The sequence below is a fragment of the Oryza glaberrima genome, chromosome 7 (assembly GCF_000147395.1).
Source record: "Oryza glaberrima chromosome 7, OglaRS2, whole genome shotgun sequence".
NCBI lineage: Eukaryota > Viridiplantae > Streptophyta > Magnoliopsida > Poales > Poaceae > Oryza > Oryza glaberrima.
In genome coordinates, this window is record NC_068332.1 from 5,349,875 (window position 1) to 5,368,239 (window position 18,365).

General features: G+C 39.5%; 1 protein-coding gene across 1 annotated transcript; it reads right to left on the reverse strand.

The window, feature by feature from the left end:
* Positions 1–626: 626 nt before the first annotated feature.
* LOC127780772 (disease resistance protein Pik-2-like) lies at positions 627–9,776 on the reverse strand. The gene is made up of 2 exons (XM_052307734.1): positions 8,863–9,776; positions 627–2,577 (listed from the first exon to the last, which is right to left on the reverse strand). Exons 1-2 carry the CDS (start codon positions 9,774–9,776, stop codon positions 627–629), a joined length of 2,865 nt encoding a protein of 954 aa, XP_052163694.1.
* Positions 9,777–18,365: the final 8,589 nt, after the last annotated feature.

Genomic DNA, 18,365 nt, shown 5'->3' on the forward strand with positions numbered 1-18,365 from the left:
TGATCTAGAGACCAAACACGCACACCAATCTGTTGGAGATAAATCTTATGTGATCATGCTTGTGGTTAGGTTATCCTCCGCATAACGGCATAAGTCTCTTCTCTGTTGTAGATTTTGACTGGTATCAGAAACTATATACTCAGTTACTATCTCTTAAAATGTAGCAAGAGAAAAATCTTGGAAGGATAGCGAAAGAAACATCAGATACACATGAAATGCATGTCCAGTACACAAACAGGCTCCAGGCGTCAACTGAACTGTGTTGTTACATATAAGATCACATTAAAACAGAACCAATATAGCCCAAACCAATTCTTTAGATAGAGTACATCATTAAGTTCGAAGACGTGTAAATCCGACATCACATTGACCATGTTATCTCTCCTGGTAAAAATTTATCAGCACTTGCCAACAACGTGGACAAACACCTGGAGCTCAAAGAACAGAGGACAAAACAAAGCAGAAAAAGCGCAGGGCAATTTTGTGCTGCCAAAACTGCGCAGCATTTTCTGGGTTTCTCTTCATTAGTCGTGGGCCAAACAGACAAACTGGAAAGCAAATCGGGGGAAAAGGGAAATAGCAAAGAAACACACCAAATGAGCAGCATCACAATCCGAACAAGCAGATCACTCGTACTCCACTATAACTTTGAACTGATTTGAGCTGTGGCGTCTCGCGTTCTCCTCCTTCAGCTGGATCACTGCCGTTCCCATTTCATGGTTATCCCTGGAACCACGGACCCGAACATCCTTAAGGCTGGTCAAGTGCTCAACACCTTCAAGGGACCTTTTCTCGTCATGGAAATACATGACCAGGGTCTCCAGCTTTGGCATGGTTCCTTCCTCAAACCGGACTACTTGTGGCGTACCTTCATCTGGAACAAAGGACAGCACCTTGAGCAGCGGGAACTTGAAGTCGGTGCGCGCCACCAGCTCATCTTCGCTGCAGCACCACCTATCCAAGCTGATCTTTGTCAGGCTAGGCAGCTTGTATAGGGCACCGTATATTTCGTCGCTGGGAAGGTATATCCACCAAAACTCTACATGGACAAGGTGAGTGAGTGACTTCACCCAACTTGGGATTCTGTCAATGTTGCCACCGATGCAGAGGTATCGGAGTAACTTTGGTGGTGAGGGGAGGTTGAGGAGAAAGTTCATGTTGTTTGAATCAGGCTCCATGTCCTCCACTTTCAATTCATAGAGGGAGCACCTTCCTATGGATTTTGCGAGCTCGGTGAGAAGCTGCCCATCAGAGCACTCAAAGCAATTGAGGACGACATTGAGAAATCGTAGGTGTACAAGGTCGCCAATCTCCATGGCAAGTTGAGCATCCTCACTTAAGAGTTCGAACCTAGTTAACTCTTCTATGGCCTTCATTTTACTAATGTGTTGGGGTAGCCTCAGGAGTTTCCTCCAGTCTTGTCGGTTTGAGAAACCCACTTGTTTAAGATTCTCTAGATCAACCAAGGATTTTGGGACCTTGTCAAGCAATGTGTCATATAACCAAAGTGTCTGCAAATGTTGCAGCTTGTTTATCTGACTTGGCAATTTTGTGATATCTGTGTTACTCAAAGACAGGAATTTGAGTAGGAACAACCGGCAGATGTGCTTCATATGCTTGTTCCGCAAGTCCTTGCAACCTTCTAGATCAAGCATCCTTAGTAGAGAGAACTCCGCTAATCTATCCAACAACTTTCGATGACCCTCGGGACGAAAAACAGTCAGTGACCGGACATGCCTCAAGTTTGTATTGTCGATCCCAGACCCTATGTCATCGTTTTGGATGGACAGACGACGAACACTGCCATACGGCATGCTTCCACATTGACCTCCTACCAAGCTGACAAAGTTGGACTCTAGAGCCTTGGACACAATAACCTCAAGCATCATGTCATGCACACTGCAACTATCTGGCCTCCCATCATTTGAATACGAGACTGCTGTTGTCATATTTCTACTCAGCAGCTCATCAAAGTAGGCTTCTGCTACCTCAGCGGAAGTTAGCCCCCGCATCTCGGGGACCAATCCTTCAGCCATCCATTTTTGGACCAGACGACCTCTGCTAATTGCATAGTCCTCTGGGAAAGTGCTGAGATACATCATGCAAGCCTTGAGATGATGAGGTAGGTGGTTGTAGCTGAGTGTTAGTATCTGTCTCATGCCGTCCAATGTGGGATTGTTCTCCATGAGAGAGCCAGTTGAGTTGCAAACTCTCGTCCACACCTCTACTCCTCCCGGTGACGTATAGCTCCCCAGAAGGCTGGCAATGCAGACAATAGCCAACGGTAGTCCACTGCATTTTGTTAGTATCTTGTACATTATTTCTTCAAACTGCTCCGGGCAATCTTTCTGAGGGCCAAATACCCTGTTAACAAACAATTCCTTCGCGTCTTCGGATCCAAGGGGTTTAATTCGATGGATGTACTCTTCCCCAGGGCTAGCTGGGCTGCATGCCCTCGCAACATGCTCTATCCGAGTGGTCACAATTATTCTGCTACTGCATTTGTTATCTGGTATTCTTGTTAGTATTGCCTCCCAAGATGATATGGTCCATACATCGTCAATCACAATGAGGTACCTGATTAAATCAATTTTGCTATTTGTCAGTCTCTTGATTTTCCTTTCATTTTTTATTAATCATCAGCTATACTTTTGCAATGTGAAAAGCTGCAACTTAGGCATAAATTTAGTGTAACACGAGGGTCACATTGGTTGGCTTTAGCTGAGTGTGTCGTAAAAAAAATAAACATTCTATAGAGTTCTAACCCACTAAACATATAAAGTTCAACATACAAACATAATATTTATTTGTACTTCTGAAACCTAAAACATAAACATGCCACATGAACCCACTAAACACACAAGGTTCAATATGCAAGCATATAGTAATTATATCCACAATTTATTTCCATCTAAAATTCAACATCCACATGCTAAATCATCATTCTCAAATCAATTTCACAATATTTCAATCCAAAGCATTCTATCGTTTCTACAACTAGAAAGGTAGCCCGCGCATTTGCACGGGCATGTTTTTATTTCGTTTCGAAAACAGGTCTAACAAATGAGTTTAAATTAAAGTGAGGTATTTCCCTTCTTAATTGAATATTCATTGTATTTTAAAAAAATCTTGAGAAACTTTAATTGCTCATAAATATATAATTTTTACCATCCTGCTATCACCTTTTTTTAATTGATCAAATATATATATCTTAGATAGTGATTCTTATACGTAGGACCCTACAGTATCTATCTATCTATCTATTATATTATTAAAACAGCTTTGAAAGGAGGCACCACATTCGTTGTGGAGGTTAGAAATTCCCACATTAATCGGAGAAAAATAAAAAAAAAGAAAAGGAGAGTCCAAGTAGAAGTATAATTTAAAAATAGCTGAAATTCGGAATTAAAAATAAGCAATATTGAAAGAAGTTTCCATATAAGAACCCAATACGAGATTAATTAAAATTCGAAATAAAAATAAAATAAAATCCAAAATTAGAAAAGGAAAGGAGAATCCAAGTAGAAATACAATTTAAAATAACTGAAATTCGGAATTAAAAATAAGCAATATTGAAAGAAGTTTCTATATAAGAACCCAATACGAGATTAATAAAAATTCAAAATAAAAATAAAATAAAATCTAAAATTAGGAAAGGAAATGAGAGTACAAGTAGGAATACAATTTAAAAATAGCTGAAATTCGGAATTAAAAATAAGAAATATTAAAAAGAGAGTCCATATAAGAACCCAATACGAGATTAATTAAAATTCATAATAAAAATAAATAAATCTGAAATTAGCAAAAAAAAAAAAGAAGATTTCAAGTAGGAATATAATTTAAAATTAGCTGAAATTTGGAATTAAAAATAAACAATATTGAAAGAAGTTTTCATATAAGAACCCAATGCGAGATTAATCAAAATTCGAAATAAAAAAGATAGATTAACTAAAATTTTTAAAAAAGCTGAAATTAAAAAAAGAAAAATAAGATTTTAATTAGGAATACAATTTATAAGTAACAGGCCTTTATATCTACTCGAGTAAGGCGGTAGCCGGGACTTCTAGAAAGTAAAAAAAATAAACCCCATTGATAATCATATTCGATTTTTAAAATCCCAATGACAATAAAAAAGGAGAATCAGCGGGCGGTGGGTGTATAAGAGTATAGTTGCAGAGCCACCGACGGTTGATGGGTCTTTTAGAAAATAAAAAATGAATGCCAATGATAGTTATGTTCGATTTTTAGAATCACAATGACAATAAAGAGTAGGCGGCGGACGGGCTGTAGAGGAGCATAGTGGCATCGTTTGATAGGACTTCTAAAAATTATAAAAAATGAAACTACAAATCCAAGTTTTACAGGTTTGGAATTTCTAAAAAGTAAAGAAAAAACAATGAGAATCATGTTCGATTTTAAAATCTCAATGACAATAAAGAAAGGAGGCAGCGGGCGAGCTGTAGAGGAGTACAATGGCAAAGCTGCTGACGGTTTGGCAAGACTTCTAGAAAGTAAAAAATGAATCCAAACGATAATTATGTTCGTTTTTAAAATCTCAATGACAATAAAGAGAAGAGACAGTGGATGGGCCGTAGAGGAGTATAATAGCAACGTTTGACAGGACATCTAGAAATTATAAAAATGAAACTCAACGTGACAATAAACTCTAAAAACTATAAAATCCAATTTTTAAATGTTCCAAGAAGAATGAATAGAAATAGTAGTAGATCGAGCAAGCAAATAAAAAAGGAGATGACATAAGGGGTAGCAACTGGTGTGACTTTTAAAATCTATATAATTAGAAATATGAGGATGATAAGGTTTGGTCTTTCAAAGTCTTAAGACAATGAGATAGCTATTTAATAAATTTTAAGTTAAATCATACTAAAAAATATATGATTTTGTATGGGTGCTAGCCGCGCAATTGCGCGGGCCACCCAGCTAGTTTTTAAGAAAAGTACCTAGTCAATATGAGTCTTAAAATAAAAATTAGTAGGAAATTTTTAATCATATCGTTATAAGAAATGCTATTGATTTTGTATTGATACCTTAGAGGCATTTACATGCAAGTCGGGAATATAGTGTATTCGCTTAATTATCATTTATCATTGACCTTCGCCTCTTGATGTGTCAAAGCGAAATATGACTTGTTTGTAGAGAAGCATAAGAAGTTTAAAAGAATAAAATATCGTTAGGATGTAAAATGAGCTTTTTTTTTCCCTGTAGACAAGGGAGGAAATTGATTCAATACTACTTTTGCGGAGTAAGTGCTCCACTAAGATAGTTCACTGTGTAAAAGCTTCAACGCTACCTTGTGGGTTAAGTACTCCACTAAAATAATTATGTGTAAAAATATTACAAAAGTTATTTCTAAAGATAGCCCATGAGTCTGAGCCAAAAGGCTGCACATTTGAGGAACATGTGAAAAGTATTCTCGCGGAAATCATTTGTTTAGAAGTGTGATGAACATAATTGTACATTCAATTAAAAAAGTTGGAGAAGTGGCTTAAAGTTGTAATTTCACATTGATTGGTTATGAAAATAATGGAATATACAAATCTTTGTGCCCATATCATTGTTTGCCAACAATCAATACAACTTGATAGTTACTTTTGGTGTTCCTTTTGGTATGTAGCAAATTGGCTACATATTTTATAACTTACTGTATCCTTTGATGAGATGCACCTGCTTTTTTTCTCTGTATACTTTATTATCTCATTGTATATTAATGGATACCTTGGGTGCATGTGACATAATATATATTTCAAATAAAAAGCCTTCTCAGGTCTAAATTGATTTCACAGTGTGGGAGATAGTTTATTGTTTCCTGTGAGTGTGTGAGACTCCATGTAACTTAGTAGGAACATAATTTTATTGCGAAAAATAACTCCGCATGTGTAATTATTATGTAGTGTGGTATGATTGTTGTCACAATGTAATTATTTTTTACTCTAAAATTTATGATTAAACATTAGGAATATGCATAATGCAAACTATCACTTTGTTATTTTATTTTAGCTAACATGCATTAGGCCTTTAGTGATTATATTTATATTGCATAATCCTAAATATGAAGCCTACAATGCTTATCTTATTTTATCTTTCTTGTTTGAAAGAATTATCTATTTATACAACCATGGTAGTTTAAATACTAAATAGTTTTTAACTTTTAAGTCTCTAAAATAATTGGTAGATAAAGCTTTTAGCTCGGTCATTTGTGATACACACATGTAGTCCCAAGCTAATTTGCCCCCTTACGCTGACAGTATCCTGAGTAATGTCGATGGGGGAAAACTGTGACCGATCAGAGTCTTAATTTTTTTCAGTTCAAGAAAGAAAAATGAATCTCGATTTTTTATACTACTATCCAATATCTTGTACTCTATATGTACGAACGTAGCTATAACCGATTTCTTTTCCTTTGCGTTAGATCGATGTACATCCCCAAGTCCAAAACAGGACAGGCTGAACAGGAGTAATTGAAGTTTGTTAATTGTGTAATTGTGCTTGGGTAAACGGGTATGCCTGCGGGCATATGGCGCCCACGAGCCGCATGGGAAGTGCCTCCTCCCGCGTCATGTAGTATGCCCGTGAACTACCTCGCGGGCTGGTGGTAAATTCATGGGCACGAGTGGGGTAAGTCTGCCCGTCTGCCTCAAGCACGATACCTTCTATTACACGCACGTAGCATATTGCGTCTTGGTACTCGCTTTCGCGCTAGAGGTTTAAACAAACGTCACAAAGACAGGACTGCTCATCCTTATAAGCTGGGGCATCCCAGCGTGAAGTAGCGAGGTGGGACTAAACTGCTACAGTACCACGACGGTACTGTGCTGGCTGCTGCTTGCTCGCTGCTGCTGTTGGGCTGCACGCATGGGCCAAGGCCCAAGGCTGCTGGGCTGCTAGCTTGCTCTTTTTTTTTCATGGGGTGTTACATTAGCCACCACTCTTCGAGACGCCCCCCTCTCGTTCTCCTTCCGGTACCCATCCCTCCCTGGCGTGGAGAGGCGGGAGCTAGATCGTGCTACCGCGGAGGGGGAGGCCATTGCCACGGCGGCCGCCGGCCGGCACCCACCACTCCGCCAAGCTCAGGCGGTCAGGCCGGTTGGGTGGCCGGCGACCGAGAGGGGCAGGGGCGGCCAGCGGCTCAGCGCTTAGACGGGAATACCCAGCTTTGAAATCCTGGCTCCGCCACTGAATGGAGTGGTGTTGGTTGGTAGTTATGGATCTAATAGTATATATATATGGATGCGACTACAATGAGAATGTGAACTGACAATTGTCAGAACCAGCAACCTCACTCTCCAAAGTAAAAAAGAAAACACCCACCTCTTCCTCTCCTCTTCCCTTTCATGGTTACTTTATCCCATACCCTCGCCTACTTCCTAACATCTAAATTTCAAACAAAATATTCTTTAAAGTACTTATCTGATCTATAATCCGATTATACTATTGTGTTCGATGTAATTAAATCTCTATACCGAGATCTTACATGATTATATTCTAATAAAAAACACACATATATTTTACATATATGATATAAAAGTAATTTAAAACATGCATACATATTTTTATTAGAATATAATCATGTGAGAACTTGTTATAAAAATTTTATTACAATGAATACAACAGCGTAGTCGGATTGCATAAGTAGTATTTCAAGGGAAAATTCTGTAAGGAAAGAAAAAGACATACATGACCTGATAGCAAACTGTAGACGTGTAGTAGTAGTTCTCTCGCATATTATCGGCGTCGCTCGTTAATCCAGTGTTGCGCGATAGGACAAAAACAAGAATGCTCTCGATTTATATTTTGCGACTAGATGGTGCGCTAGTGTAATAGCGCTAACCGGCAACGTACTTCTTTCCAAAAGAAGAGGTTTGTTCCTTCCCTCACGTGAGTGCGTCTTTCTAAAAAAGACATGCGCACATACACTCATTAGTACTAAGCAGAGCAACGTCATTACCAAAAATAGTACCACATCCCCTCTCTCTCCCCCATGTACATCGTTTCTACGAGAAAGCACCATGCAGTTCATGCACCATTGCACTAGTATTCTTTTTATAAAACCACTTCCACTTATATCTTTTAATCCGTATATTATTTTAAAGATCCGGTTGAACTATCGTACTCCACTCAAAATATGTCACAAAACAAGTTAATATATTCAATTTTTTTACTTTGTTCTTAGGTCCTGTACCAACATAGTTACCTCAAATACCATGAATAGTGACTATTTTAATAACAGAACAATGCAGTTACTTTTAATATTGTCAAGAGTTACTTTCATATAACAATATAGTTACTTCTAATATCATGAAGAAATTACATACATGTATTTTTATGAGTTAGATTTTTTTAGCAATGTAGTCGCCTCTTATATAGACCGTTCAGAGTTAACGCCAAACCACACGCTGCACTATTTAAGAGGAGGAAAAGAGAAATATGTAAAACGAGATATAGCTATTAGCGCATGATTAATTAAGTATTAACTTAAAACTAGATTAATATGATTTTTTTAAACTAACTTTTCTATAGAAAATTTTTGTAAAAAACGCACCGTTTAGTAGTTTAGAAAGCGTGCGCGTGAAAAAAGATGTGTTATCTCTCTCAATCAACCGACAACGAACGTTCGCATAGATTTTGTGAATTCATCGATGTGAGGCGCGCTACTAGCTTATACAACGCGTTGCGCTCTTTATATTAGTTAATTCTCTACTAACGGTTACTTTTGTATGCACAGCATTTTTATATTTTGAAATAACGGAAGGAGTAAACCGTTTTTTTTAAAAAAAGGAAGCAGTAAAGGATTACCACACGAGAGTAGCAGGGCATATTAACAGCGCAAGAGTACGTCCATACCTCCTGTCTGCGAGATGCTCTCTGAGCTTCATCGCTAGCCAGTCGGCATCGCCGTCGTCGATGTTAGCCAATGGCTTCTCTTCTTGCAGTTGCAGGTCCCTTCGAACCCTCACGATCTGCTGCAGCATGCGCTTAAGCAATCCACTGAGGTCCTTTCTGGAGTCGAACGCCTGAGACACCGACACCATTGCCTGGCATGGGAACTCCTCCTCCAGGTTCCGGCAAACCTCCATGGCAAGCGTCGTCTTCCCGAGACCACCGAACCCCACGATGGAGAACACCTTGAGACTAACGTCGGGCTCATTGTTGTCACTCGTCAGCCTATTCGATTTCACCAGATCGGACAAACGCTGCACCTGGTCGCCGATGCCCAAGAACTTGCTAGGGTATTCGTTCGCGGGGTGGAGGCGGAGCGTGTGCGCGGCGGAGGACATCGTCGCCGCGGTGGCGGCAGGGACGAACCACACGGAGGGGCGCAGTGCCTGGCCGTCGACTTCGTAACGCACGCGCCGCTCGCTGATGGCGAGGGCACGGGCGTGAAGGTTCTGGATGTCGACGGCGAGGCGGTGCCGCGGGCCAATCGTGACGAGCCGCCGCCAGGCGCGGCCGAGCGCACCGGCGCGCGGCGGGGCGAAGCTGATGCGGAGCAAGAAGAGGTCGATGCAGTCCTCGGCGTCGTAGGCGAGCTCGCGCACCTGCTTCATCCACTCCCGGACGAAGTGGACGACGGTACCCTCGTCCGCCTCGGAGAGCATGCGGAGGAGGGCATTCATGATGGCCACATCGTCCCTGAGGTACACGATCTCACCGCGGACGCCGCTGAGTAGCCGGAACTCGTCACTCACCAGCTGCCCAATCTTCCCCACAATGGCTTTCCCCACGCCCTCCGCGTAGCTCGCCACCGCGCTCTCCATTTCTACAGAGAACGCGTCAAGCCTAACAAGCTAAGCTCTGCGCACCGTAATGTTTCCAGGCAAATACTGAGGATGTATTTATGCCAATCAAATCACTAAATTATATAAGACGATTGCGGTGCTTACTAGTGTGGTATTATTCCCAGCTCAAAATACAAATAATAAACTATAAAATACCCTGCGCTGGATTTATTAAATTTATCACGGTGAAGATTAAAATTAAAAATTATTAGGTGAAAATATTGCTTCACGGTTTATTGTTTTCAAAGCAACACTACGTGAAAATAGTCTCATATGGCATGAATATGTACTATTATGAAATCATAATATTACGTACTTGTTTAACCTTGATATATTGCAATTAGATTGTGTGCTCATCACCCTTTTAGTTTGTATTCCTCCTGAGCAGGTGTTGCTGGGTATACTCCCTCCATCACAAAATATAACAACTTTTAGCATTTTCAATTTGTCACAAAATATAACAACTTCTCCACCAACATTCTCTTCTCAACCAATTACAACTGATCTCCACCATTTAGTTTTTCCACCTATCTCTACATCCCAACTAATCGCAATCTTCCACCATATAATTCTACCAATTTTCTTAATAACCGTGTCCAACTCTATTATATAGAAAAATCCTACAAGACGGTATCCTGTTTGAACGGGACGATACCTCTAAGCTATCGCCTGATACCCTGTTCGGATGGGATGATACCTCTGAAGTATCATCCCATGCGAACAGGATACCGTCACGTAGCATTCCCCATTAGATATTAAAGTCAGAGAGAGAGAAGGGAATAGACATCTAATAAATGCAGATAAGTAATTTCTTGTTATAATGGTTGATAATTTTATGCTAATATGGTCTTAGGATTACCGATACCGCGAAAAATATGTAGTGCAAATCGCATATGCAGTGGAAAGATGAAAACTACCATTGGATCTAAAAATAAATGCCTAAGATTTAATTTAGCCACGTCATCGAGAGTAAAAATTTTACTCCCAGGTTGAATATGGAAGTTAGTGACGTGATCAAATCTTATGCATCCATTTTTAGATCCAATGGTGATTTGCAGGTTTTCGCTACATACATACATACTAATGATTGTGGATCACTAACTAGTTGATAAGATGGTAGATAATTTTATACTAACGTAATCGATCCAATAACTTAGGATTCTTGATGCGGGGGCTTCGTGTATGCATACAAGATATATAGATAAAAATACTCCATTTTACTTCATTAATTAATTTTTCTTTTGATTTGATAGTACATTCAGAGCAGACTTCGCCGGTTAACAACCACCTAATGCTTAAACTTATATATCAACATGTATACTACTTCCTCCGTTTCATAATATAAGTCATTGTAGCATTTCTCACATTCATATTGATGTTAATGAATCTAGACATATATATATCTATCTAGATTCATTAACATCAATATAAATGTGTGAAATATTAGAATGACTTACATTGTGAAACGGAGGGAGTAGGTAGCAAGAAACACGATGACTACATTAACATTTTGGATAATTAAGTACTGGGGCAACATGCACGGTTAGTGCTAACCAAATCGGCCACATAAACTAATCCCACTGAATTGACGCCCATGAGCCCATGTGATGTGAAATATATATTCTTTAATAATATAGGAATGTACTAGGAGTACATCCCTGGTCAACACGCAACCTATAAGTCTTTAATAAAAAAAATGGTGGGACGAGTAAGGCCCGGACCCGATGGCCCAGCGCACCGTACGGGGTTTTGGCCTAGTCTAACCACGATACAGCCCGACTGGTGTTGGGCTCATATCGGCCCGATCCAACCGTTGGGTCATGTCTGGCTGGCTCGGCAAGGCACGATCCAATGATCAGTGAGACAAAATATACTTATTTCAGTCATATAATTAAGGCACAACCCAAAGAGACGATGTATGCAAAATAGATTTATTCCATCTATATAAGATATGGCGCAAAGAGATGAGGAAGGTAAAATAGACTTATTCCAAGGAGGAGCGCGGTGGGCTTTCGTGCCTTCGAGCCAGCCGACACGGTCCGAGTCTTATTGGGCCTTGCTTGGGTCGTTGGTGTAGCCTGTGGGCGAGCACGGCTAGCCCCGGCATGTAGGTCGGGCCATGCCGGCCCAATTGTTCTCGGGTCTGGACTAGCCCGAGCCAAGTCGAGCCAGACGATCTATTTGGTCATCTATAGGGACAAGTCCTCAACTACTAAGTAAAGACACCTGGAAGGCTAAAAGAAACCACACAAATTTTAACAATTAAGCCAATGTATATTACGTCACTCATAATTGAACAAAATACGCTTGCCAACCGATTCACATAATAGCATGTTCCTCCTATGGTAGAGTCATTGATCAATATTAGAATTAGTTGGAACACATAAAGATAACCTATAAAAGGTTAGATAATATTGTGCTATTAAATTCTCTATTATTTCGGCAAACTAAATTGATCAACATAGTCACAATAGCTCCAAATAAAACTTGTTTTTTCATAGATCTAGGCATTCCCTAAGCTAACTACCAATTTTTCTTGGCGTTCCGGAGAAGGGGGTATTAAAAGCAAAGAAAACACATCGCCATACATGCAAAATGAGCAATATGGCAATCAAGAAATAAGTGTTGAATTGTCTCTTGTATATTAAAAAAATCAACATTGTTTGTTTCTCCTTCATTCCTTTTAGCAAGATTATCTTTTGTTAGAATTATTTTTCTACGAAGGAACCAAATGAAAACTTTAAATTGCGGAACCTTAGTTCATTGCCTCCGTTTACGTCGATGAAACAAAAATACTGCCACTTTTATGTAACGACCATACGAAGGCCTTCTTCGTTTGATAGGGTAACCATGGCCAATTGCCAAATTAAATTATTGCAACAAAACAATTTAGGTCGAATAATCGCTCGCCTAAATGAGATATTAAGTGGTATTTTACTCATAACCTCTGCTACAGTTGAGTGTTTCTATCGAGAAGGGTATTGTTATCTGAAAGGGCGTGATCCTAACCACGCATCTCCCCAAACTCTAATTTTTGTACCCGTAAAAAAAAACTAATTTTGGGCTGGAGCACTGAAATATCTTTTTTATATATTATTTTATATAGGGAAAAAAAAGATCGTGCTTCCTGCGCAACTCGAGACATCAAGATTTTTTTTCCTCCGCAGTCGGTTCTCAATTTCTCATGCGCTGCCGGGACACCTACAAATCACTTTTTTTTAATTTATTGTGATTTCCTACTGATTTTTATTTTTTTAGAATGAAAGCAATTCTGGGATTGGAGTGCAGTGAGCTTGATCCCATAGCTAGCCAGAAAAAACATTTCTTCTACAGTGGCTACTCTTTACAATATTAAAAAAATAATTTTGTTTACCACTAACCATGCATTGCAACTGACTACAATAATAATATATGACAAAAATAAATAAACTCATTATGGTTTCAAACTTAATACTACCTCTGTTTCAGGTTATAAGACTTTCTAGCATTGCCTGTATTGATATAGATGTTCGGCAATGCTAGAAAATCTTATAATATATATGAAACGGAGGAAGTAATATGCTAATACATAATTTTATTTTAAGGTGGTATTATTTCTTTTCCTTATAATCATCCATGACTGGTTTTGTTGCAACAAAAAGAATTATGCCATGTGAGCGTATTCCTTATGTTGGTGCTGGAAGATTCGATTTGGCTATAAGGACCACGAATTAACCCGGTGGCCTTATTCTCCCCCACACACACTCATTATTGTTTCTTTTGGTTTCATCTAGTGCAACACACGAATATTTTGCTAGTTACAATAAAATAAACGATAATTATATATTTTATTAAATAATATAAATAATTAAACGTATTTTAAAAAGTCAACAGTGTAAACGAAGTAAAAAATAAAGGTATTATATCTTAGCGTGAGGTACTTTACTAGTGCTATACTATTCCCGGTTCAAAATACAAGTTGGCCTTAAATAATAAATACACGGACTCTGCCATTTTACTTAATTTTATTTTTCATCATTTGATAGTACATCAAGAGCAGACTTCTCGTTGGTCAACAACCAGTTAACACTTATATATAGCAAGTGTATAGTATAGGTAGCAAGAACCACGATGACCACATCACCATTTCATTTAGTGGAACAACTTGCGCCTAACCAAATGGGTCACGTTATCTAATCCCACTGAATTGGCGCGGGCGCTAGGGCTGTTTGCGCGAATTTGAGCCCCGGAACGAGGGAACCTACTAATAAATTTCCCATGTGCACACCATACACATCAACTAACAAATTTTACAAAAAAAAATATATTAATAGGGTTGAAAGTGATTCGGATAATTTCCGTCCGACCGGACCTTTTTTCGGATTCGGATAGTTTCGGTCGGATATATCCGGAAATTTTCGAATTCTGAAACGAATTCGGATAATTTTTTCGGATATGAAAACGAATATGATATAGGTGATATCCGTCGGATATTATCCGGTATTTTCCATCGGATATCCGACTTACACATAAGTCCCATAATCCAGTCCAACCCAAAGAAAAAGGCAAATCAGACTTCTTGGAAAAAATGAACTTCGAATTGAATTTCATGATACTAAATGAACTCATATGAAAAAGTTATCAAAAACAAAATTGTAGAACTCAGTGATATCTACCAATTTTATTTTGGTCATTTCTCTATCCGAGTTTGTTTAAACTATATAAAATTTGAATTTTAAAATGTAAGAAATTCAAATATTTTTTCGGGTAGTAAATGATTTCAAATGGAAAAATTGTCAAAAACAAAGTTGTTTAACTTATCAAGATCTATAACTTTTATTTTGGTTATTTTTTATATGACTTTGTTTGAACAGTTTGAATTTGAATTTAAAAATATGACAACTTCTAACAATATTTTAAATACTAAATGATTTGAACTGAAAAAGTCATCAACAATAAATTATATAACTCATCAAAATTTATAACTTTTATTTTGTACATTGTAACATTTCATTTAATGGCAAGTCGATCTATAGAGCAGATTGATGGGGTTGGTTTGGACACACGGTAGCATTCCGTTTCAGATGATTCATATCTAGAAACAATGAGAAGATCTAACGTCTCGAATATACTCCCTTTATTTGGCATCCATCCCATCTAATACAAATCAGTTGACAAACAAGCGCAAATCGATTCAGAAATATTGAATGAAATGAGGAAGCAAGTAGCATTTCGACATGGGTGTGCCCTATGAAATACGTAGGGTTTTGGAGACCCCCAACATATCTCTTATATACAAACTTGCCGGGAATGGCTGTTCTGGCGGCGATTTGCGCTGTCGTGGCCCTTGCCGTTGCTTGGCACGTCATCCGGCCGGAGCCCAGGGGTGGATTTGGAGCGCGGTCGTTGCGTGCGTTCTCCGCCGTTGGATGGCCATCGTGCGTAGGTGCGTTTGGCGTGCCACGTTTTCCTTTTTCTCGTCCGCTGGTAACAGATATACTCGGCCAGCATTAGCCGTGGTGTATTTGCAATGAGAGAACAAAAAGGAGGAGGAGGAGGAGAGGGTGTTTACCACGGAGGAGTCACCGGATTGTGGCCAGGGAGGAGGGTGGAGGCGATGCCGGCGGCAAGGTCAGCAGCGGAGAGGGCGACGCGGACCGAATCGAAGGGGAGTTGAGCGGTTGGCACTAGGGATGAAACTGGTTTGGATAGTTTCCGTCCGTCCGGACTAATTTTCGGATTCGAAAAAATTCGGTCGGAACTATCCGGAATTTCTCGGATTCGGAAACGAATTCGGATTTTTTTTTCTCGGATATGAAAACGAATTCGGTCGGAAACTATCCGGGAATTTTCATCGGATATCCGGGATAATTTTTAGCAAAAAAAAAAGGAACCCTAGCCGGCCGCGCCGCCCACCGCCGGCCGCCGCGTGGCCGGCGCTAGATCCGCGCCGCTGCGGCCGCCCGCCACCGGCCGTCGCCGCCGCCGCCTGCCGCTGCCGCCCACCGCCGGCCGTCGCCGCAGCCGCCTGCCGCTACCACCCATCGACGTCGTCGCCGCCCACCGAAGCTGTCGCGCAGCCGCTCCCTAGGTTGCGGCAGTCGAGGCCGCTGTCGCCGCCCGCCGCCGCCGCCCGCCGCCGCCGCCCGCCGCGCGGCGCGCCGCTCGAGCCCGCGGCCGCTCCCGCCCGCCGCCGCCCGTCGCCGCCCGCCGCGCACGCCCGCCCGCCGCCGCCGCCCGTCGCCGCCCCGCCCGGCACCGCTGTGGATGAGGAAGTGAGAGAGAGAGAGAGTAGAAAGTGAGAGAGAGAGGAGAGGAAAAGTCAAGAGAAGAGAAGATAAGGTTGGGGTGAAAAAAGGGTGAATTTTTTTTCAATGTAAAAATCAATTTTTTTTACATCTGGCTCTTTAAAATGAATTTTAAGGCATTAAAATCAACTCGTATGAAAAAGTTGTCAAAAACAAAGTTGTATAATTTATTGAGATCTACCATTTTTATTTTGGTCATTTCTCCATCCGAGTTTTATTAAACTATATAAAATTTGAATTTAAAAATATAAGAAATTCAAATAATATTCTGGGTAATAACTGATTTCAAATGAAAAATTTCTCAACAACAAAGTTGTATAACGCATCAACATCTACAACTTTTATTTTGGACATTTTTCAATATGACTTTGTTTGAACCGTTTGAATTTGAATTTCAAAATATGACAACTTCAAATAATATTTTGAAATACTAAATGATTTCAATTGAAAAAGTCATCAACAACGAAGTTGTATAACTCATCAAGATCTATAACTTTTATTTTGGTCGTTTCTTCATCCGACAAAATGATAGTAACATTGTTTACAAAATTTACATCTGTCTCATCTGGTTCTATAAACTATAAGAGAGATATGTAAACTTTGTGAACAATGTTACTATCACTTTATCGGATGAAGAAATGACCAAAATAAAAGTTGTATGTCTTGATGAGCTCTACAACTTTTATGTTCACGAATTTTTCAGCTCAAATTAATTACAGCTTCAAAATATTATTTGAAGTTTTCAAATTCAAATTTTTAGTTGATAAAACAAAGTCACAAGAAAAAAATGACCAAAATAATAGTAGTAATAACACAATAACTTGATAGATTATGATTTTAGAAACATGTAGAAAAAAGAATCATCCAATTTGGAGTTCATATGAGTGAGATAAACTAGTTTCAAAGTTTCAAATTTATTTTTGCATACGGCTTCTTAAGTCACCCGTATGGAAAAATTAATTTTTCCATGCGGGTCCTTAAGTGATCCATGTACAAACAAATCAAAAATTCAATTCTGAAAAATAACCACTCAAATTTTTAAAAACTTTCAATTGAAATATTCAACCCAAAATTTAAAATATTCAACCAATTTTCAAAAATTTCAATGTGCCTGCAAAAATTTCAGTGATACACATTAATTTATTTGTTTCATGATAACATAAATTATAAATTTGTATGAAAAGTAAACATAACATTTTCTATCTCCCCCTTGCCCTTATAAATAGAGATAAAATTTGAAAATACTGATGTTTTGTTTTTGAAAACTAATGGCTACATCTCTTCCTCGATTTAAGAAACTTATTTTGAGGGGTCTTGATATTTTGATAATTATTCGTTACCGTATTCGTTTCGATTCGTATTCGTTCCGTATCTGTATTCGATAATATTTGATTCCGTTTTCGTATCCGGGTTTCCGATTCCGATTTCGACTCCGAGAAAAAAATATGAAAACGAATATGATATAGCTAGTTTCCGACCGTATTCGATCCGTTTTCATCCCTAGTTGGCACTGGGGCTTGGGCGTGCATCTATATTTGGTCCTCCAAATACCCTTATGGAGTATCATCCCAAGAAGATTCCTCATCCATATCTCTTTTAACTCCGACAGATTATCTATATTACATTATCCATATCCCATCATCATATATCTTATATATCTTAGTAATATCTTCCAACTAACCTTACATTTGTATTACAAGGGATATATTTTGAACGACTTAATTTTAACGGTGTTATTTATCACGATAATATTTCGAAATGAGTAAATTTTAACGGATATATCATAGCAACATAAATAAAATGAACATAAAAGCACAGAAAAAATATAGCAACATGAATTTAATTTGTACACTATTCCTATTACTTTTCTCTGGTCAATAAATATAAAATCAAAGCAAGTAACATCCCACTGTATTTTCTCTCCTTCTCTTCTACTGTTCTTCTCTACCTTCTCTGCTAGTACGACTTTGCAGCGGGGTGGCAGATAGGCGCCGGCCGAGGGGAGGCGGCGGCTGGGCAGGGGAGGGGCGGTGGCGGTCGGGCGGGCGAGGGGCGGCAGCAGGCGGTCGCCGCGGGCAGGGCGACGATGGCAGACGGTGGCCGCGCAGCTCCAGATCTGGTACGCTCCACTCTCACTCCACTCTCCCTCTCCACGATCCGCTGAAAAAACAACCAAAAACGGGCACGAGGGACTCAACATCGCCGGCCAGCGATGACGACGATGGAGGGGAGGTGGCACCAGAGGGAAGGTGCTCGTGGAAGTCCGGATGGGGGCGGGATC

Coding starts and splice junctions, on each gene's coding strand:
- LOC127780772 (XM_052307734.1), bottom strand. CDS start 9,776: ATGGAGAGCGCGGTGGCGAGCTACGCGGAGGGCGTGGGGAAAGCCATT. Junction 2,578..8,862: donor GAGCATCTCGCAGACAGGAG/GTATGGACGTAC, acceptor TGATTTAATCAG/GTACCTCATTGTGATTGACG.